This window comes from Pelmatolapia mariae, linkage group LG5 (genome assembly GCF_036321145.2).
Source record: "Pelmatolapia mariae isolate MD_Pm_ZW linkage group LG5, Pm_UMD_F_2, whole genome shotgun sequence".
Lineage (NCBI taxonomy): Eukaryota > Metazoa > Chordata > Actinopteri > Cichliformes > Cichlidae > Pelmatolapia > Pelmatolapia mariae.
In genome coordinates this window covers 17055812-17079757 of record NC_086231.1, presented here as the reverse complement: position 1 = coordinate 17079757, position 23946 = coordinate 17055812, and the positions used below count along the sequence as shown (strand labels likewise).

The 23946-nt window shown below is 40.2% G+C and overlaps 1 protein-coding gene across 3 annotated transcripts in view; it reads left to right on the top strand.

Moving 5' to 3' along the window:
- The window catches only part of foxj3 (forkhead box J3), an 82555-nt gene that overhangs the window by 27592 nt on the left and 31017 nt on the right, over positions 1-23946 (top strand). For all 3 annotated transcript variants that reach the window (XM_063472979.1, XM_063472977.1, XM_063472978.1), the window contains exon 2: positions 5365-5853. In XM_063472979.1, coding sequence (XP_063329049.1) covers positions 5533-5853 — 321 coding nt within the window. In that variant the 5' untranslated portion in view covers positions 5365-5532. The remainder of the gene's footprint in view (positions 1-5364; positions 5854-23946) is intronic.

Sequence of the window (23946 nt, the reverse complement as noted above, 5' to 3'; positions counted from 1 at the left end):
TAATAAATAACATGTTAGAGACGAGGCATTGTGTAAAGCATAAATATAAATGCAATAAAATAACCAAGATTTAGTTTTGTCGTTTCACTGAAGCTTACTGTGTAGTTAGCCAAGCTCTGGGCTGTAATGCACAGTTAAGTTGTTTTTTTGTTTGTTTGTTTGTTTTTTTTAAACAGAGCGCTCATTTTGTGGTGGTTGTCAATGCTTTTGTGTAAGTATAGGTTCAGGAATGGCTGTTTTGAAATGGCTCTTGTAATGTTTATATGTTATCTGATGCAAATTAGCCATGTGCTCATGTAGCTTATGCTAATTAGCCATAAGGAGCTATGGTAATTAATACCTAGTTAAAAGCAGCTGTGTTAGTGCCAAAGTAAAGAGTGAACTGGAAACGCACCCGAACATTTGGAGGTTTTATTCTTCACGATCCAGTAATAATCTACGCCGATTGGGTCATACCACATCTTAAACACTGCTGTTTGGAGGTTTTTCAGAAGGCTGCAGTGAGATGTGATTGTGGTTCAGAGTTCAAAGATTGCATATTTTCATACCCTCACATCCTCGCATCCGACCATTTGCTGCATAACGTGGTTAAGTATGAAATTGTCTATTTTGGAAAGATACAGTGTATCCCTACATCCGATGTCACAGAAGGTTCCAGACATTGTTTAGCCGTCCCAGGAAACACTTTGTACGTACACGCCTGTAATGATGTTAGTATACTTTATGCAGACATGCAACCATTCATCAACCCTCCTCGCTTTCTAAATTGCGATTAAAGACGTGCTTACTGTCACTGTAAAAAATGTTTGAAGTCATTTAAGTGTCATACACTGTAGTAATATCACAGCTGAAATATTAATTTCACTCTGGGCCATGCATTGTTGTGGGGGTACTAAAATTTAAAGTGCTTGCTAAGTGCAGGCATGAATTTTGCAATAGTGGTGACGGGAGTACAGCACTGATTTTATGACGCAGTTGCTGACTGGCGGCTCGGTACATGCTTGCCTAACACGAGTTGACGTAATCTGCTGTGTTACGTTGAGTAATCCCTGGTCGTTACTCAGCTTGTTGCCTCATTGGGGATTCTTGAATAAAAGATATCTTGGCATATGTATTATAGCCATGCTGTCAGTTTGATTGAGCCACTTCAAACTTAGTAGCTGAGACACCAAACACAATCACTGATTTGCTGTCAGTGCTCTGCTGGCAGCAGGACTGTTGATAAGTCCTGTCAAGAAGTTGGTAAATTAAGATGTTTCAAATACGCCTTCAATTTTTCATTCAGAACTAAATCTGCCATTAATCCCTGGAGGATAAAGAAATGTTGAGTCTTGAATAGAGAATAGATTTGACTGTCCATTTCTCCCTCTCAGCACTCAAAAAATACTCTTGGCACTCCATTCTAAAAACAAATTAAAGTGGAGAGAGGGAGAAAGATGTTTTTCTTTTTTTCTTTTTCTTTTTGTTGGCGATGACAGTGACGGAACCTCATTTTCCTACAGCTAGATCAAAGTTTCTCCATGTGTGTGGCATTGCAGCCTTTTCCCTTGGGCTCCTAATGATACAGCCTGAACTCAAAGACCCCTTGGATGCAGACCATTGCCACTTTCCCCTCTGTACCAGGCCTGATGCCATCTAGGTTGTGCCCTTCAAGCCCACCCCCACCGTTCCATGTCCTCTGGCTTTTCTCGTCTTCCCCGCCTCCTCTGCCCACCCCCAAATCTGTTGGTGTATGTAATCAGACAGCCCTCTGTGATGCAGCAGTGGGCTCGGGCACATCCCTGCGTTGACTGTCCCACTGCTTGGATAATGAAGGCAGCTGGGAGGCCGTCTTACTGCCTCCTTGTGTTGCGCTTTATCATTCCTGCCACAGCACAAGGTTTTCTAATTAAGTCACCATCTTGGCCCTGCAGATTATGTAGCAGCTGGATCATTAGCGTGGAGGGTCAAATGGCATGTGTCTCCATGTATCGGGCGGAGCACTTTTCATCAACCCTTGTCTCAGTCACCTCACCTCTGCTGGCCAACAGAAGGCTCAGCCTGCTTCCTCCTTGCAATGCCCCCTTTATGCTCAGTATTTTGTGAAAACATTTTCATTGCAATGATGCATCATGCTGCAAGTTTATCAGTTACACATAAGTCTCTCTCTTTTTTTCTCTTTTCTTTTAACTCTCTTCTGCTTTTCTGATGGCAGCATGCTGTATTTAATAATGCAGGAGGGGAGACTTTTAGATATACTTGTACAAAAACACTAATGTATAAGCATGGCTTATTGCCTGACATTTTCTCAACTTTTATTTTGTAGTTGACTTCAATGTGTGTTTTACTCTGTCTTGGTCCCCTGAAGGTTCTTATCTATATTGAATATTAAGACATGATCATGTCACCTTGCAACTACTTAGAAATGGGCTAAAAGGACCTATTTGTAGCATTTATGCACCTTATGACAGCATTGTATTGTAATTTCACATCAGTAACAACAAGTTGAAACCAACAAAACTTTCAGTGACGTATTGTGACGTCAGCATGTTGCATAGCAACAGACTCAAATCAAAGGCCAAACAATACTGTAGCTTGGGCATGTTCTGGCAGTCTAAAATAAGTGACAGACTGTAACCTGGGGTTAGTTTCTTTTAATGTAGGCAAAGTATTTCATATTAAATGCTCTTGATTATTTGTGTTGAACAAGCTCTAAACAGTTAGTCAAATAGTGGATCAACAATAAAACAGTGAGAAATTTTGACAATTAATTGCTTAAAAATTTTTTTATAAGACAAATTGTGGGATATTATAGTTATACCTTGTCATGCATGTATGTTTTGTGCCTTTTTCAGAACATCTGTGATAGGACAAAAACATGACACAAGATTAAAGCTAAGTGTGCTGGCCCAGCAGTTAATCAGTCGAGGAAATGCTCCGCAGATTGATTGATTAAAATAATAGTTGCAACCCTACTTAACAGTGTGAACATCAATTAAATGGGCTATTGACTGAACTGAGATCAGCTTAAGAGTACCACATAGTATCTCAAAATGGACTCTGTACTGGCTGCACTTTCAGAGACGGTACGACACTGATGTAAAATCTGTACCGGAGGCCTGTACGGTGTATAATGTGTAGATTAATTTTAAAATCTAATTAGTTTTGTATTTCAGTGGGCTTCTACTCATAGAGGGAAAATTACTGTCAGCAGCCCTGTGAGTCACCTTCAGTTCAGTTACAGGGTGGAGATGCCTTGTATTTATTTGTATGATGAGAAAGAGTTATTCACCATTAGTCTGACTCACCTGTCAGTATAGTCAGTCAGCAAGCCTCCTCATTTATCAGTCTGCTCATGACTGCAGAGGATGGGGGAGAAGTTTCAGTTCTCCTGTGTTGTTGTTTTTTTCCTGTAGTCCGTGAACAGCCATGATGTAAGTGCTAATGAAGAATAAAAACAACAGATTCAAAACATTCAAAATATGTTTGAGTTTCATAAGACTTGTCTGAACAGCTTGATTTTGATCCATTACCACAGATTCTCAAGGTAACAATATCAAGGGGGGAATCAAGTATCAAAACATCTTTCTAAACTTTTCATTTTCCAGCAGAAAGTGTTTCTATGTTTTTCTTCATGCTCTGTATGTTACAAACGCCCAGAGTTTGGGTACACATACCGTATGACTTGACACCAAGAAGAAGAGGGGTGGGGGGGGCTCAAACATAAAAGTAGTTTTTGAAACATTCTGGCATAAATTCAAGGTAACCATAGCTGCTTTTCTCTGTCAGATCCATCTTTCTTAGCCCTGAAAATGGGAAGTTTTTGATACTCGGAGCATCCTTTATAGGAATTATATCAGTTTAATAGCAGGCAAGAAATGGAATGAATAAAAATTTTTAATGCATTTTGCTCAGAAAAACTTGGATTAGAAACTTAACAGCGGCTGATGAAACCTGACCCTGATTATACTAAGGGAAGATTTAAGACCAGTGCGCCAATCCATTAATGATCTCCCGCAGCCGGTTTTGGTTTTTCCTTTCTCCGAATTCTGTTTGGATGTGTGGAAATGCCTTCATCATCTGCTCTGCCTGTCTGCACTGATAGCAGATATTGAATTGGCTGCTGGGCACTAGCTAACCCCCACTGTGAGAGATCAATTGAAAGGGACAGCCATATACTGCTTCTCACAAACTGCCGGCCAATTTGGGAATTTCGTACTCTTCCTGATGCATTTCAGATGGTAAGCAGAGCAGCATATAAATTATGTTTTTTGTGTCTGTCTTGCCATGTTTTTTGACTTGCTCATTAAGTAAACGGATATAAAACAAATCTGAGATTTTAAAAGTTCGATGTCAGTAATGGAGTAGATATTTTTAATACTTGTAAAACTGCATTCAGACAAAGTGAGGTTCCTTTTTTGTAGCATGTTTTAATAAAAATAATTATTAGTATGACAAGTAAAATTTATTAGTTGTATTTAGCAAAAATACTCATTATTCTCAAATGTGCTTAAAAAGTTTGAAAAATCTGGCTCAGTGGCATCACAAGGGTACACAAACACTATTTTTGAAAGATATTTGACCTGTTAAGTGTTGTCAAGACTGTGTTATTTCCAGCCTGACATGCACTCAAACTCTCACATGCTCTCTCACACTAACAAACACACTTGTGTGAGCGTGCTTAGTCAAGAGAAAAATCCCACAACTTGGTGAGGAGTCCTCATTCTCCAGACTGCTTTTCCCCTCAGCCTGATTGCGTTTTCATTCTCACTCTCTCTCACACACACACGCACACACACATGCACACATGCACACACGCACACACACACACACACGTCCTTTCACCTATCTTGGTAACTTTAGGCTTTTCAACTCTGCCCCTCTATTTTAAGACGCAGAGGGCAGTGTGCCGAGAGGGACAGCGAGACAGGCTGTTACGGGCGGCGAAACGCGTGGTGCCGAGGACAGTTTGCAAGATGACACTAGCTGGCTTGTTTACAGCAGAGGCTCGATTTGGGGAGGAAGGGGTGGTGGGGAAGGAGGCAGGCAGGGAAGAACAGAGAGGGGGTTTACTACCCTCAAGAGAGTCGGAATTCCTCCTGAGCCGTTCCCCCATTTGGCTGGCAGTTGTGAAAACAATTGCCTGGCATTTACACTCTCTGTGCAGATGGAGTCCCAGCTATGAGTCAGCTTTCAGAGCAGCAAGTGGTGGAGAAAGTGGTTGGCTTGTGATCTACTGCACAGCGAATATAAGCATGCTTTACAAACACGCCTGGTTTTTGATATTGGAGCCGTTTCCTTCTCTACATTCCCAACGTTTAATTTCTCCTTATCACACAGGCTGGTTGACTTATTTAAGCATGTCTCTTTGCTGTTTCTCTACAGCTGATCTCCAGAAGATGGTATGCTGATGTCCTGAGCTGAGGGAGCCTTGACTTCATTCCCCACTCGCCTTTGTTATTCCACACCTGGTCTGCTCTCCATCAGTCACCAACAGCTACCACCAACACCTTCACATTTTCCCCACCCCCTTTTGTCCAGCCGGTCGTCACCATGACGTCGGAGCTGGAAAGCAGCCTGACCTCCATGGATTGGCTCCCTCAGCTAACCATGCAGGCGGCCATTCGCAAGGCTGATGCCCAGAATGCCCACGGGCCCGGCATGGGAAAGAAGAGCGCCCTGCTCGATCCCAACACCACGCTGGACCAGGAGGAGGTGCAGCAGCACAAGGATGGCAAGCCGCCCTACAGCTACGCCAGCCTTATCACATTTGCTATCAACAGCTCGCCAAAGAAGAAGATGACACTGAGCGAGATCTACCAGTGGATCTGTGATAACTTTCCCTACTACAGGGAGGCGGGCAGTGGCTGGAAGGTGAGGAAAAAGAAATCTTGACTATTAATTCTATGGAGATAAGGAAATGCTATAATAATTTTGCCTTTAGTTGGGCTTTTCATGCTTTGACTGCCATGTTTTATTTGTTTTCTATTTTTTTGAAAAGCAAATGCTAAGGCAAAACGAGTTGTTCAGACGTGTACATTATTACATTTAGAAAAACCACCAAGGGTATCCTTTAACAGACATCTGATATCCAGAATATTGAATATTATCGTTGTTGCTCTTTTAAAATTCATTTGGCTGTGCGTTTGATTAGATTCTCCTTTGACCTTACGTTTTTGAGATGAGCTGCTGACAACATTCGTCGAAGAAATTCTTTGACTTAAATTGTTGTTTGGTGGGATCTGGATGTCTTAAACAAAGTGAGATTCCGTTGGTAATCACCATTGTCACTTCTGAGAAAGCTTGGAGAGAAACTATGAGTGTGCCAAATCACACTAAGTGCCTCAGTCCTCCGAATGAAAAATGGTGCAGCCCTGAGAGAACCATATGAAGTGTAAAACCCTGGATTAATATTCAGGGAAGTGGCCCCTATCTGTGCGAACACAGACTAAATAGCCCATTCATGGGTGGTATTATTCATTGCAGATGCCTTGATAGGAGAAGGCCATTATGCAGAAGGAGAGAGCCAGTGCTGTGTCATCATCTCAAGGAGCCCATGATATACCGAGATGAAGCTATGCTGATTGCCTTTTAAAGGGCCCAGATGGAAATTGATATTAGAATGAGTTTTCCAATCAGTCGACGTTTATTGGAAATAGAATCTTAGGCACTGCTTTATTGCAGTCAGACAAGATGTATGAAGCCCATTTCCTGGGGCGACAAGATCTGGCATGTGTACAGGCTGCACTGAGGTGTGTGTGTGAGGGGGAGATGAGAAAGCATGTGTTATTATAAATGGATTGATTTTAGCTTTTGTGGCAAGGCCCCTTTTGTAAGGAAATGAATTGTTTTATTTTGCAGCCTTTGTTTCCTCTTTTACCTTCATCATCCCTTATTTAGTTGTCAGTAACACAGCAGCATATGTGCCGTCAGACTGCATGTGTTCCTGCATTGAGTTACAGGCATTTCCAGCTCTGCATTTTGTATACCACCTACCTCCGTGTGCAATGAAATGTTAAATTCATTGCCAAATGATTTTTCGCCAGACGCTGGTATAAGGCTAGAGGAGCATTTTTCACTGCCTTTGTTTTTGGATTGTGAGGAAATCCAGTTGCAGAACATGTTGCAATCATTGGTTAGACTGTACCTACTGAGATACTTTAAATGCTGCTTTCTTATTCAGAGCAGCAATGAGTAGATGATCATTTAGGTGGGTTGTAGTGGACTTGGTGAACTCCTACATATCCACAGACTTTACTGCTTAGAAATGTGAGGGTGTGACAGACTAGCCCAACTAAAATAACTGTAGATAAGACATAGCATGTAGTTGACACTTATCCCAAGCACTGTGAATACACACACTTTTTATACATTTTAGAGTGGGTGGCCTCAGTGGGAATCAAACTGATGCTGCTGGCAGGGTTGACGCTTTGGTCTTCCCACTGAGTTACAGTTCCACTGTAGTTACAGCAGAAAAGAAGAAATTATATTAAATTACCCAAGTGTTTTGCTGCTAATGTGTCTTTTGGTTCTTATGTTGTGAAGTGTGGCTTTTTCCAACAGTCAGTAAGAACAGGACGTTATGTAAACTTGTTGCAAAAAGCCTACACTCTAAATAAGTAGAAGTAGCATTAAGGATGTGTATGTGGCTTCATTTGTAGCTGATACCAATGTTTAATTTATTTCAAAACTTCAAACTGTGTATCATATTAATGGTTTAGATGAGCGGTGTAGTGGAAACTTGTAATGATGCTGTCGTGATATGCTGTCTGCTATGATGATGCTTATCACGATGCAGACACTCTGCAATACAGTACAAGGCAAGCACCCACCATTGCTTTAATTTTCAAAGAAAAAATATCCCTAAATGTGGTCTTTAGGTGTTTATTTGTTGCAGCGTGGTGTCAGCATGTGTATTGTTATTATCTAATCACACTAATCTGGCAACAAATATGATTAACTCTGATTTGGTTTCACCAGTGGTCAAAAATTACACCCCTCTGATTTTCATCTTCTTCTCTTCAAGTTGGGTATTTTTGCCTTTGCTTTACCCTCATTCATTTCATAACCGCTGCCATAAACAGTCATAGAGTAGTGACCCTGCTTAAATAATTTGAGGATCTGTTTAATGCATTTGCATGTGCTATTAAAAATGTAATGAATTGGCATCAGTGTATTGATAACCATTTTTCCCACGAATTGTATAAATTTTTTTTTTAAAAAGGGTACAAATTCAACATGCCAAACAGAAGATTTATTCTTCTGTGTTAAATCTACATCTTGGGTATATCTTAACCTCAAATCCCTCTGAAACCGTACGCTCTAACCCAGCTAGCACCTCCTTGTAAAAGGAACCACAATTCACTATTCAGATTGGCCTTTTCAAGACTGTTGATGCCTTCTGTGCATTTCTGGCTACTTTTCTGTTGCAGAATTTGAATTTGTCAGTGAGAGAATAACCATCATCACCTCAGTATAAGAAATAATAATCATAGCCTCAATATAAGGACTCATAGATGTCAGCAAATTCCTGGAGGGAGATTGACAACACCATCAGAATGGATGTGAGAGAATGTACAAAGAAGTGGACAATTATGCTTACCTCCAAGGAGGGAAAAAATAGACCGCAACAAAGAGTTAGGGACCCAGGAGGGGGAAAAAAGCCCCAGCATTTAGTTTCTATCGTGGCTAGCTCTGCATATAAAGCACCAGGAGACAACCACAAGTCGATTAAAAAATAAAACACTGTGCAAAAGTATGAATGCTGGTAACAGTGCCGGATGCTTAAGTGGGTTACGTTGTAAACTCTACAAAGATTCACCACAGAAATCCAAATCATAACGCTACAGTCACACTAGGGCAAACGGTGGTTGGAGACTGCAGCAAACCTAAAAATATTGCAACCGTGTGCAATGCGATCTCATTCCCTTTGAAATGGTTGCTTTCAAGATGGGGACCTGGTCATACTTGCAGTCAGTTGCAGTCTTTAAAACGACTTCAGTGCCTCAAGATGCAAAGAAATGGTAATAAGACCGAGTCATCTGTAATCGGTCTATTGCCAGTTTTCGATTGAATGTAGTAAAGATGGCAATCATATGCAGTTTAACCATCTTGCAAGTCTGTTGTCTACACAGTCTGTTGCTTGCATTCAGAGTTGAGCCAGTACCTCATAGAGAAATTCAGAAACAGTAATTGCCAGGCAGCAGGCAACCAGTGCAATCACTTTGTGATCCAAAGTGGTTGCCTAGATGATGAGTGTGTTGCTCAGTTAAGGACAGCTAGTCGGTTGTCGCAACTACTTGCAGTTAGTCGCATAATGTGAAAACAATTCAAACCCTGTACGCTAAGGTTAACATCTTATTTTTACTCCAATGTGACTGAGCGATAACACGCAGCTGATCTGATGCAACAGTGTTTCTGGACTTTTGGTTTTTCTTGCTGCAAGTGCCGGTTTATCACCAATTTGGGAGTGAATTTATTCAGTTCTCCATGAGATGAGCTGACCAAATCCAATTTCGATAATGGGAAGCAAACATGCAACTTCAAGCAGTCGACCTTATATTCAAAATTGTCCTTTGTGGGAGTGATTGTGCTTATGTTAGGAGAGGCAATTTTAGTGCACAAAAAAAGTAGAATTTGTAAATGTTCATATGCTACATGAGTATTGTGTAATTTAAAAAATGAATTTTGAATTTGAAACAAAAGGGTATAAATCATAAATTTCAGAAGACTCTTCACTTTTGACTAGTATTTCGCATTTTTATGTCTCAGTTACTACGTTTAGATTTTCAAAAATATGAGGGCACTTGTTAGATTTTAGCTTCTTTTTTTTAATATACTCAAAACCACAGTGTGCTATCTTGAAGTTGTTGGAATGAAAAATGCTTCTTTCAGAGTCGGGTTTAAAATAGATTTGACGTAACTGCAATGATGTCTTCGATATGAGAGCAAGTTACTGAATTAGTCAGCGCTGGTGACGATTGACGCTCTTCAGGCGCTTTCTAGTTTAGTAAAGGCTTGCATAGATCGACAGATTCTGGCCTAAATGTGGGCTGCAACTGTAGAAATACCCCTCACATTTAAAAGTGTGAAAAACCACATCACTCTAACCAGGATGCTGTACAGCGCAGGAAACACTGAAAAAGCGGTTTTAAGATGTGCTCATAGGCTGGAGCCTGCGTCACAATTTTTTTTTTTTTTCCTCAGTTCTTGTTAATAAGGTGTTTTCCCTGTCATAGATTTTCTGAGAATCTAAACAACAAGAATAATGCACATGGAATATGTATAAATCTCTCATTGCATAAGACATTTGAATGAAATCCAATATAACTGTTTCCGTGCCCGGGGCATTTGAACAAGCTCCAGTAGCCTTAGGTTTGTTTCTAATGTTTTTGTGCTTGGAGAATTTTCACATCCCATCACACAAATGATATTTTCATCCAAGCCTGTGCAAAAGCCTTGGGAAAGGTTCCTCTCCCAATCACCAGGAGGTCACTTGTAGCTTTTACGCTTGTAAAGGTTTTTTTTTTTCCCTTTAAAATCCAAGCAGATACTTAAAAGATTTGGAAGTAACAAAACGGCTAATTGAAATTGTATAATTCTGTAATATGCTTGCAATTCTCCCTGCACTGTGACCGTTATGATATGAATCCACCTATAGTGTGACTGAGTATGTTTGTGTGTGTAATTAGTTGGAAGCAAGCATGCTGGGGTGGGGTGAATGTAGGTCGGATGTAGTCATCGCTCCTCTGTTCCCCTGGAGATGTCAGTCGCAGGAATTTGGGACTCAACGCACGCATGCGTCTGTTCTGTATGATAATGCAAGCTGTGTCTGAGAGATGAGACCTGGCTAATCTGGGCACCAGCAGCTCATTTAATCATCTCAATAAAACTCCATTAGCCTGCGCTTTTAAGAAATATCAATAAGTGCTGTCAATAAAAACAGATAATTCATCAAGGTCAATAAAAAAAATAAAATAAAAAAATAAATAAAAACGAAAATAAAAAAAGGAAAAAAGTAAGCGCTGCCTTGAGAGTGCCGAATATGTGCTCGGCATCTATGAGCAAGCAATTAGTTGGTGATTTTCTTAACACCCTCTCTGGCTCTCTGAGGCATTTTTGATTCATGTTTTGCAGGTTTGTCTAAGCAGTCGTGTGCATGATTCAGCTCATATACTGTAGCTTCTGCAGCCTTCTGTTCCATGCAAAGAAGATCCATTATATTGCTTGAAGACATTTAGGTTTACCGAAAGCTATATTTAAAAGATGTATCTAAAAAGTTCTTTTCTCTTATGTTATGTCTTCTTTGTCATAACAAATATGTGCTGCTTAATCTCTGTGACGTCAGCTGGTCCGATAACTCCTGAGATTAAAACATAAATGGGAATATTCCTCAGCCACAAGGTCAGCATTTGAATGAAATTAACAAGTGTGTCACAAGTGCCCGAATCAGCCCTTTCTCTGCACAGATGCTCTCTTGCGTGTCACGAAAGGCAAATCATGGTTCTCTCACTTTCACTACGACTGTTTGTGGGGCACATGTTGCATCAATGATTTGCAGACGTGTGGCTTCAAGACACCTGAAAGAGACGGCTGCGTGACAGAGGAGGGTATTCCCCTAATCAACTTTGTAGATGGACAGTATTTTAGAAGACCACTAGAGTAGTTTGTCTTTACAGTCATTTCTGAGTTTGATTTAAATTAGTTTGCTTTGTCATATTGTTTCATAAAAAAGCAGTTTGAAAAGTTATACTCTTTATCTAGTTGACAATAAAAAATGACTAGATTTAATCGTAGGGTCAAGTGTAGATATTTCATTTGTTTTTATACAAAAATTGTTTTGAAAAGAAATTACTCATGATAAAGCATGTTTGTAACTGTATTACTGTATATGAATTAAACTCAGAGGATTTTAAAAGCCCCTAATAGTACAAAATTAGAATTGTATATGAAAATATGGTTGTAGTTTTTATTTACAAATTCAGGATTATGTCATTACATTTTGTAACAACAGTCGATCTGGTTGGCTAATCTGACGCTTACTTTAATGTCCACTTTGATTGTCTGAAAATATCTCAGCTCAGCTCAGCCATAGACAGAGTGACAGTATGTTTGATTTCTTTTTGGGTCTATTTTCTCTTTTAACAAAAAAAAGAAAAAAAAGCTGAAATGTTGACCTCCATGTTCATCTCAAACCTTCTCCCGGCTCGTTGTAGGCTCACTTCAGGCAAAGTGTGTAAATTCCCTTCTGCATTTCTTCCAGGTGAAAAATGCCAGAGAAATTCGGGAGCAATTCTCAACCAGTTTTAAAAACGCTTGAAATGTTCGCTCTTGAACTTTAACTGAAGAGGAGATTGTTGCTACTGGCATGATTTTTATTTTATTTTTCTCTTCTACACCTGTGTACAGGAAAAGAAAATTAGTTGGAAGAGAACGGAAGCTGCTTTGATTGCCTAACAAACATTGAATCTCCCACTGCATTTTCACTGAGGTCCATAGCTCTTACATGATCTTGTTAACAGGGAAATATAGCTTTGGTCTGTAAATCGTTGAGTGTGCAGAGATGGGGCATGGAACTGCCTTCTGCAGGGGCCCTGGACCTTGCTTTGATCTCATTATAAAATGCAAATACACAGTACCCTAAACAGATCAAAGGTTCAACTTCCCATTGGATCTGAGGCTTAATAATAGCAGCCTGGAGCAGTTTACTATTTTTTAAAGAAGCGATTTGGGTAGCCACTGGTCCTCCAGGACATTATTTACTCTGGAGATAATATTCCTGCTTCTGACTAGTGACTAGCCACAGCTCAGAAAATCCTTGCTCCTGTTGCTTATTTAAATAAGATCGGTCAGGTATGAGCATTCGTGCCTCCTGCCCGTATCTCTCACCTCAAGCTTAGGTTTACAGGGCCTGAAATCTGAAAGTGGAAAATTGCTTCGGTGCTAGAGTCTCTGATACCTTCGTCTACTTTCATCATTACAGTGTAAAGCAAGCATTTACATTTTAAGGACTTTGCTATTTACTAAATTTTCAGCAGTATGAATGCATATTTAAAGTGATACTGTTTCTTTTGTAACATGCACGCTCTCAATTCCAGAGTTACTTTTTCTTTCTTCAGAAATGTGTCTTTTCTACTGCAGTCTCACGTTCACCTTGGCTTCCATGCAGTGTGATACATGATGAGTTTGTGCAGCAGTATTTTTAGCGTTTTGCCTTATACTGGATTTCTTGTTAATTGTAGAGACAGGAAAAGTGGCTGCATGCTGGCCCGGCGCTGACTTTTTCAGGCTGTGGGAGGGGTAGTGATTCACTCGGCAGCCAGTTTGATCCTGCTGTGAGGCGGGTTCCCGTGTCAGGAAGCTCCAGCCTGGCCACCCGCCCACCAGCCTCACCTTGCACCCGCCTACCGGCGCCCCACCGCTCACGCTCTGGCCCTTAGAGTGGGCGGGGAGAGCAAGCTGGCAGGCCTTGGCATGGATACATTTTGGCAGGAGCTGCTGTCCCCACACTCCACTGAGTGAAGTGCTGACTGCAGTGCAGAACATAAAAGGCCCGAGGCTTCTATCTCTTCCTCTTGTGGCCTGCAGGCCTGTGTACCGCTATGTTGGCTTCAATATTTTTTTTTTTTTTGGAAACTATTGCTGTCTTTTTGACAGTCTCTGCCATGGTCTCACAGTTCATCCATGATATACATGACTTCTGTTATCATTTTACACAGTCATTAACCCTTAGTAGCTCCCTCCCATCTGCTTTTTCTGCTCAAGATGTGATACAACAGCTAGTTGCAAAAGATGTTGACCATGGTCATCAATTGATCCAGTGAACTTCCTCCTCTGTGATAATGAAGTCGATATCTGACGCACAGACGAGGACAAACCATTTGTTTTGCAGCTTATTCCCCCTTCTAAGACTGATTTATGATGCAGAAAAGAAGAACACTGAGTACTGTTGATTCAGACAAGAATTGTTCACAACTTTGCCCTTTGAATATAATAAAATAATAATACAAATAATAATATTAAGTATGTATTATTAATATTATATACTATTAATATTATTTGCTATTAATTTACTGTTACTGTTTATTAAGTAAAAGCAAAGAAATGATTTGTTTAACATTATTGCATAAACTATAATGAACAATTTAAACATTGCATTTTTTTTTTACCCCACTTTCCTTTTATTTTTTGCAGACTAGAATGTTATTGGACAGATTGCAGTTTCATGTTGCCTGTTTCCTCATTAGTGCTTTGCAAACTAAGGCAATACAGTTTCTTGAGTTGTTTTAATGTGTTGATGAAACAAACGGTTTGTACAAATCAGCAACCTGTGATGAAATATCGTCCAATAAGATGCAACCCTGGGAACGTTTTTGGTGTCCAGACCAAGAAAGTAAAAATAATCTGCAATAGCTCCATAAGTAGCAGAGCTGACTGCCTTCTAGCTTCAGAGCTCCTCAGACTCTGACTTGTTCTGTCTTCTTTGGCACTCTTTGCTTCCTGCAAACCAACTGACGTGTCGGGTTAGTGGTTTCTCGGTATGTGGTCACAGATATGTCTATGCAAATGAAGCAGGCCATTCGTATGTTTAAAAAAACAAACAAAAAAACAGATCTGTCATGTAGAGATAATAGAAACTTTAGGCAAAGCCAAACAACTGTGTAGTGCATTGTTGAGGATTGCATTGGCGAGCTCAGCATCACCGAAGGGGATCCAAGAACAGTCAGATAACCTTTTCACAACATTTAGCTAAAAATCATCGGATTTTTATTTTTGTCAAAGTCTACAAATAAGGAGACATCTTAAGGTACAATCTATAAGCAAAAACAAAAATTAGTTTTAAATTTGGCCACTATCCCATTGAATAAGATTTGCCTCAATTTAAAAATGTTGCAGCACTTTTAGCACTTCAACCACTTTTGGTTGCTTGCTGGAAATCCCCTGCTGACCATTTGCAATTTCACCAAGATTGTGCCAGATCAACCAAGCTGAATTTCATGATAGTTACCGGTTAAAACATGCAAAATAGCCTGTTGAAGTGCCTACCTAGTTGATGATCAAAGTCGCAGAATGAAATCTGAAATATTTAGAGCTGCGCTTTTAGCTCAGATTCACTCTTAATGCTGCTGGACTGGTAGAACGGCATTTCAATCTACTTTTGTTATAATATGATACAAAAGATTTTATCATCCCTGTGGCAGAATTTATTTTGGTCTCAAATACTGCACACTTACCACCTCCATAGTATTAGGAGGGGGGAAAAAAACAGAAACGGACAACACATTTGTGGCAAATCACAACCACAAATGAAACACACTGCACATATTACACAACCAGCAATAGTATATGAAAATGCTATATAGCCATGTCTGCATGGTTCTTTTTCATTTGAGGTAGGCTCATTGGGGTGCTTTGTCTTCTACCATAGCTGGAGACTATGGGATAATTCATACAAGATCTTTTATTTTTTGTTTTGTTTTTTTTGTGCATGTCTGCAAACTCTGTTCACATATTTCACTGGAAGGACTGGTGTTCACTCTTCCAAATAACCCCCATGGCTATCTGTACCAGACAAACAAGTTTAGATTTCAACTGTACGTTAAGGATGCATACCACGCTGAACTCCCACACTTCAGTACACTATGTAGTAAAAAAAAAAGGGGGGGGGGGGGGGGGGGGTGAGAGAATCCTCTGGTCCACTCTTTGCACCTTGTGTCTGCATAACATATCTAATCTCTTTTTTCTTACATTTAAAAGGAGCCTGTTGGCATCACACCACAGATCAGAACTTTCCAGTTCGGTCAAAAACTGAGCAGGATGGCAGCAGAGTCATGGAAGGATTTAAAAATGTAAGAATACTGAATATAAGCTTAAGAGATGGAGAGCTGACACAAACCTCAGGCGATAGGATGCTGATTGATCTTGATTCTGAAAGGGGTACTGATCACCCAGACATACTAGATTCAGTTGGTCAAAACGGAAACATGCCACTTTATAACATAAAATGATATTTATCTGTTTCAGTTTTGAAATAAGCAAATGTGAGAGCTGCAGTCAACGAAAAGGAGACGTGCAAAAAGTCTTGGGTTTTCCAGGTGCCTAATAGTCAAACAGATAGCACTGTTGGCAGCATCATGTGCCCCACCCTTTCCTGTAGGCAAATTAGAATAGAGCCAGTACAGAATTGACCTTTTCCTTGAGTACAAGCACTGTTTTGTTTTTTTTGTTTTTTTGTTTGTTTGTTTTAAGTATTTCATCACAATGTAAGTCAGAGCCACATGTCTATAATCATTCAGCTGGACAAGGTTTCTTTGGAACTGGAATAATGACAATTTGTGTTCCCAGAGGGCAGTGTGAGTCCACAGTGCTGGAAAATAGGGCACTATAATGGGGTGAGCACTGCTGCACAGAACTTTAAGAGAGGACCAGAGGTCCCATCTGAGCTGGAATATTCCTTATAAATGTCTAAAATCTCCAGATCTGGATTTGAAATGGTCTCCAGTTTGGTTGGATCGTTGTATGGAGCTTATTCGGTTTATTGCCTTTTAGCAAATCATTCTTAGTGACATGGTGCTTTGTGTTTATTTTCATATTGGTTGGTGCTTATTGTGTAAGTCTCGAAGTGTTTAAAAGTCCACTGAAATAAAATAAGTCAGCTCTATAAACTCACTGTTTTTTGTTTGTTTTGTTTTTCTTTTTCTTTTTAGCAGTGAACCATCTTATTTATAAAAGGCCTACTGTTGCCTGACATGTATGGTGACCAGTGTTTTGGTAGCTCCACTAAAGTTGCGTATAGTCTGTTATTGTGAAAGCATCATCATCAGTTCTCAAAGTATGCTGAAGTGTCTATATGTTATTTCTCAGCCATACAGTCACTGTGTTTTCGTCTGTGGATTACTTCAGTTAAAAAACATATTGAAAAGTGGAATTAAGTGGGCTATAGTACAATTGTAATTTGACAGGGGAGCTTTGGCTTATCAGATTTCTTTTTTTGTGTGTATTTTCCAAACATTTAACTAAAACGGTCTCATATGTAACCCATAACATTTATTTGTAAGTATGCCTTCTGTCCACTGCAGTTGTTGAACATTCTGCTATTTGATCAGCAGCTCTTACTGCATTACTACTAAGAGAAAAAACACCACATACGGATTATATTGTTCCCAAACTCCCCTTGGCAGATAAAAAGGTCCCAGGGACCGGAGCAGCAGTTCAACTTCAGTGCTGCATACAGGCTCTCTCACGGTGTACTGTCTGCACCAGCTGTCACTGACGAACAAAATGCTGCCCCCTCGATTTTGCCCTGTTGAATGAGTAAGAAATCCTCCAACTCCTATGAAGCAAAGTCTCTGTAAACACCTCCATTTTGCTTCTCAGTGTTGCATGGTATTATACTCGACAGCAGTGGTCCGTGGTCTCTCTGCGGCCTCTTCTCCATTGCAGTCTGTCGTAGAATAGCTGGGCTTGGGCCGATCCTCCTGTAGAGCAGAGGAACAGCAGTGCATCTCTGACACTGTAGAGTAGCAACTCACCTTCTTCACATAAAATTTTTATTGGCATGTTGTGAGCAATTTCCACACAATCAAGGCCATTTATAATCCTCCTTCAACCTGATTTGCACTGACAGAGCCATATCACACAACCATGAAATATAGTCTATATCCACCAAATTACACAATTAAAAAGAAAAAAAATTTGAGTCTGGGTCACAGGAAAAGCTGCCCAAGAGCTAAAAAAACTTAGTGTCCTTAAAGTAACCGAGTCATCAACCTAAACCTTGACCCTTCTGAGCTTGCTTTTACTTAGGAAGAAGAAAACTGAGGACAGAAAGGCCCACAACCACCACCTGATGAATTAAAATGAATCCTTATCATTATGTTAGTTAGTCCCATAAAGTTGATTCTGTTTATCTGGATGTTGCGTTTTCAGTGGGGAAAAAACATTTCGTCTCTCATCCAAATGACTTCTCCAGCCTCTTTGAACAAAATCAACTTTTTGGGATGTAGTTACCTGGAGGATTGAGCATGCATCAAGATATGTTAGTTTGTCCACTTCCTCTTGGGCTCATGAAAATAAGGGCACTTTGTAATACATGGCTATAACTGGTTTCTACTAAATTTTTGTTTATCCTTAATACGCTGAAAGTATGCACTTCAATCATGTCTTGATTGCTTCATTTCAGATCTATTGTGGTAGTGTATGGAGGCAAAATTAGGAGAATTGTATGACCATCAAAATATATATGAACCTGACTATGTGAAAGGCCAAAGCCTGAAGAATCTGAAGGGCTGAAGGATTCCTGGTCGTTGAGTATTGTTAACATTTTGCTGGCGCACTGTGCGTCCACTTGACCTCTTGGGGAGAAGGATCACTGCAGGTCAATACAGTTTTGTTCTTTTTAGCAATATAACAATGTACAAAAACGATGTGCTGTAGTTTTTAACTATGCAGATATGTTTAAGTAGAAGCATAAACAATGCAAATCAAGTCTACAGTACTGGCTGCAATCTCTTCTTATTTTCTTAAAAATCTTCAAGTGCAAGGTAGAGAATTATCTAATCAAACAAATTTTCCAAACAATTGCACCCTTACCTGGGTGCAGTTATTTGGGGGGGGGAAGCAAGCCATGTCTGCATTACTAGCTGCAGTAATGATTTACCTACTCATTTTTTTTTGTACATCTTGCAAACTGACTTCCTTTGATTGGTCTGAATGAAGAAATCCAAACCAATTCCACAATTTTACTGATCTGTGACCTTTCTTTGGTACTGTCGCTTCCCGGGCGATGGTTTGTAGTTGTATGTGATATGAGAAATCAAGTGTAGCATTAGTTCAGGCAGGCCCCAAAGTCCAGATCAGCGGCGGTTTCTGTAGATCTTAGTGGCTGATGGCTTTTGCGTCATTGCTGTTTGTGGTAGCTGTGGCTCAGGAGGTAGAACAGGTCATCTACTAATCAAAAGGTTGGTGGTTCAATCCCTGCTATGCCACAGTATCCTTGGCCATGATACTGTCAATTGGAGTAAGAGTGTGTTTTTCAATGTTAGCTCTAGAAAAAGTGTTTGTGTGAATTACAAAACATGCAGAAAAGATCTATATGAGAGCCAGTTCCTTTACCATTACCACAGCCATTTAGTAAATCTCAAAGGGTGCGGTGTTTAGCAACCTTAATCAGCCTACAGTTGCACACTACTTGCCACTTTGCAGCTTACCTCCATGCCAGCTCCACCTTTCAATGCTGTCTCTCCTGTCTGTTGTTATTGATGTCTGTTCTGTTTTTATTGGGTGTTTTGCTTTTGTTCTACATGCATGCGCATAGAAAGACTGAGGTCCAAGTACAGAGCCACACACCCAATTATAAATTACTGCAGGTGGAGATAACAGTCGTCTTTTGATTATAATGCTCCTGAACTGTAGTTTTTATTATAAATTCTGCTGGCTGGCGTTAATGAGGCTTGACTTTTTAATAACTGTGGAAAGAGTTAGGATTGGTATTTCTGTGTCTTTTTCACATATGTCTATTTATGTTGTGATTGAGAACAGGATCTCGAGCAGGTCGACTAGAAAATCACCCTCAGTTATGAATTTTGAGAAATTTGGAGCACATTTCACAACGACTCATAACTGAAAAAAAAATCAGCAGTTAGTTCTTAGGGATTTCAGAGGAGGAGATAAAAGGGAGTTGCCAGTGCTTAGAGGATCTTTTGCCACCCTTGTATGGCTACAAAGATTTGAACAATAATGGCACTAATGTTTTCTTAGGTATTTTGACTTCAGTTTACCTCTATCATTTTTTGACTCAGCTGGCTGTAGTGTTTGCATGATGCAGAGTATGCACAATAAAAGCATGATATTGGTGAAAATGCCAGTTATTATTTCCAGTGGCTTCATGTATTTTTCAGAAGATGAGAGGGTAATCAGTTTTGTTTTGTTTTTTTAATCCACTTTTTCCTTTCTTTTATTTATTTATTTTTTTGCTGTTGATTTTTATTTATATATTTAACTTGGTGTGGAGTTCAAAATCTCTCAGTATTTTTGAACAAACTAAATTTAAAAATTGTTTTGAATTTAACGTCTTCATCTGATTATGATGGAAAGGTGAAAAAGTCTTGCTTTTTTTTTTTCTTTTCTCTTACAACTGTGAAACAAAGTCACTAATACGACTCATGAGTGGGTCTGGTGGTGTTGTCATTACCAAGCTGTTCCAAAGACAAACTAACTGGAATAATCTGAAAATAATTCAGCTTAACAGTTCAATCACTGCTACTCCTCAGGTTGCTAAAAGGTGCAGTAGATGCAAGCCTTCGATAAATTTCCTCAGTGTCTTAAGATATTAAAAGCTTTCTTTCTGTAATAATTGTCCATATTATAGCAGCAAGAGTACCTCTCTGCTATGTTCTATTATTTGCAATAATTTAGTTATTAGTCTTTTTTTTATCTCTGCTCAATTAGTATTCTCAATATCCAGTGCCCACCCTTTATAGTTTACTAACTGTATGTATTAGCTGGAATGATTAGTATAGTGATTGATTAGGGAGAAATCAAATCCTCCCCTCCAGAAAACGGCTAATTGACATTCACTAAATAATGACATTGTAGCATAGAGGCTACTCACAGAATATCGGACTACCTTTTGTTTACATTTGGATTGCAGATGGTGGCTTTTAACAGTCTCATGTATGCACACAGTTTTTTGTTGTTGTTTTTTGTTTTGTTTTGTTTTTTTCCCCCCCTGACATCAAGGAGCAGAAAGGAGAGCGGTAAGCTGACGATTTTTGCATGCTATAAATAGAAAGCGGCCCATGGAATCTGCCTTTAACGCTGTATATGCCCTGTTAAATTAATCGAAGCTGGGTTAGAGCAGCCACTGCTTTCACTGGCTCCATCTGGATACAGGATATATCATATAATCCAGTTTTCTGTGGCTCTAGTCTCCAGCTCAACTGGTCGATTGGTTGGCTCACATTGTCTCCAACCAAATTCTCATTGGTCAGACAGTTGCAATACATCAGTAGACTTTCAGGATTAATCCATTATTCTTGGCAGCGGGAGCAGCAGACGGCCTATGAAAATACCCCATTTTTCACAACTTTGAGCTCTTCCTGCATAACGGAAACTGCTAATTTATTAAAAGTTTACTTTTGTTGAGTATTTACTCTGAAAAAGTGTTCAGTGTAAACTTTGCAAACATCATCTAAAGACTGTAGGCTAACTAGTCTGTTTTAGGATAATGTCTGTCATGTGAAAATGTGCACTTGCACGCTGGTTGGCTTGGAGGCTCTTTTTATCCTTTCATCATAAATAAATAGCATAAAGTAACTAGGTTAAAATAGTTTTAGTCCCACAATCTTCACAATTCTTACAAGCAAACAATATTTTACCAATTATGTGTGTGAGGGTGATTGAGTTTTGCTTTGTTTTTTTTAAGGTTTGTTTTCTTTTCTTTTTTTTTTTTTAACTTGCCTTTTAAAAATGTAATTAATTCATAATTAAGGTGGCCTGCTCTCCCTAAAGAATGGTTTCCTCCTGTTAAGCTCGCAGCTAATTTGTCTGCCTGCACTGTACAGTAGCCTCCACACCACATTTCCTTTTTGGAAATGAAAGGGAAGGAGGCTGCAGGAGTAATTAGCAGAGGCTGGAGAAGGAGCCTTTTTAAAAGTCTAAAGCAACCTGAGACTGCTGATATGGTCAAAGGTCTGTAGCCTGACTGAGGTAAGCCCTCCACTGAACATCCATTTAGAGCGACTGGGAGCTCACCTGCACTGTCTTACACCCAGACTGTAGGTCATTCACATCTGATAGGAATTTTAAAAGAGTAGACCGGCCAGGATGATTGGCATGTTGATAAAATCGCCATGACAAGCAATTATCATGGGAATACGTCTGGCCAGTGTTGCTCCGTTTCATATTTGCTTTCATCCACCCTCTGTCTTCTTTGGCAATTATTTAACCCTTGTCACCTTCTGTGCCAGTCTCCTGAAGCTAATGGCTTCACTCTGCTCTTCACAGTCCCTGCTTTTGTAGAATGAAAGGGAAGTGGCCACGTGTCTTTACGTGTCTCTGCTGCCTGGTATTAACAGCTGTTTATTGATAAAGATGTCACTGTGGTGCATAGAATGTATAGAAAAGGTGGAGTTTTTTGTCCTCTGCCTTGTCAGTGAAGCTGGATGGCTGTCTCTTATCCCGCAGCGATATTTGATCATCCTGCTGGTGCGTCCTCAGTCGGGTCAGCGGTCTGCGAGAGGGGGACAGTGACACAGCTGTGGCAGCCGAGTGGAACCGGTGATGGATGACATGCCAGAATGAGCCGTGCCGCCTTCACAGGCGCCTGTATTGACAGGCACAGCTCTTGCATCTACCATTCAGTATCAGCAAGGCTAATCGCAGGTCATGCGGGCCACAAATGGGACACGTGAATATCGCTCCTGTAATTGCTCATTTGTCAACGTCACATCTGAAAGAGCAAGTTTCCGCAGCCGCGTTATTGAATGAAACTTGCTGTAATGGACAAACGTACAAAGGAAAGCAGTGAAACGAAGTCACAACACAGGGCGGCGTAAGCAATTCACGCTTTGTCGTCTCATGCAGATTTCCTATAGGGAAGGACCTCGCAGAATATAAGTCCTGCTGGTGTGGCCAAAATATTTCTGTATTATGATCGGATCATCCTATATAAAAGGGGTGGCTTCACTTTGGATATTCAATAGGAAAAGCTACACTGTTTTTTACTGCTAATTGTGTTGGCTCCTTTCAAAATTGTTTTGTAAATGTGTGTGTTCATGTGTGTGCTCACAGTGATTATAATCCAAGCCCTGGCTCTAAGCCCTTCAGCTTGTGCTCCACCAGCCGCAAGGCCACAGCCTCTCCCCACCAGTTAATTGCATCTGAATTAGTCCATTAATGTGGCCGTGTAGAGGGATGAAGGGGTGCACGGAGGTGTCTGGCCTCTTTTGACCACTGCAATGTATTATTAATGGGTCAGCAAGTCTGGCAGCTCTGCATTAACTTGGCTAATGGACTGTAGGGTGGGTCTGTGATTCCCTTTCAGAAGGAAATCAAATCTGATACATATTGCAGAGGAAAGTCTTTTCTTAGGCCTTTTTTCTTCTTCTTTTTTCACCTCCCAGAGTATGTTAGCGAGAATGGCCGTTTAAAACTAGGCTTGCTTTTTGCCATTCCCTTGTGGATTTCGCAACTGCTAATAGGTTACTATGGTGAGAGTCCAAGGTTACACAGAGTCGTCACCCTGTGTCTGTTATGAACATGTACTGCAATGTACTCTGCTAATACCCCCCCCCCCCCCCAAAAAAAAAACAACACAAAAACCAAAAAAACCACTAAGAATCGCATCACATGGATGACAGTGAATGGTACTTGGCCAGAAGGCTACTGCACAACAGTACAAGTGTACTCAAATACTTGAGGACAATTTAAGCAAATGTAACATTAAGCTGCGTGACATACCGTATAAGAAAATGTAAGCACTGGAGGATGAAATAAACGGCCTAGCCACTTGGCATGTAAACACTGCAATATCAAACTAATAGAGTCATCAAACATGCTCATGTTGAATAAGTTCTTAAGCAGTTTCCTTACTGCTTATCCAACTTGAGGTCAGAGCTGTCAAAGGGTGAGGTGCAGGGTACACCCTGAGCAGGTCACAAGTCTATCACAGGGCCAGCAAAAGTAGACAGACAGTCACACACTTCAGTATCAGTGTGTAATAAAGGCCCAGGGAGAACATGCACACTCCACACCAGGAACCTTCTGGTTGTGAGGCAATGGCACTAACCACTGCACCACCCATTTTCTTCCTTGCATGCCTTTTTAACTGTACCATAAGTCACTGGATGGCTGCATTTGAATTAGCAGTGCTTAAAGTCCCTTTTTGTTGGCAAGTCAAAGAATATGACTACAGTTAAGAGACTTTATTTTGTAGTCTGATGGAAACTTGCATATTGAGCAGCTGCA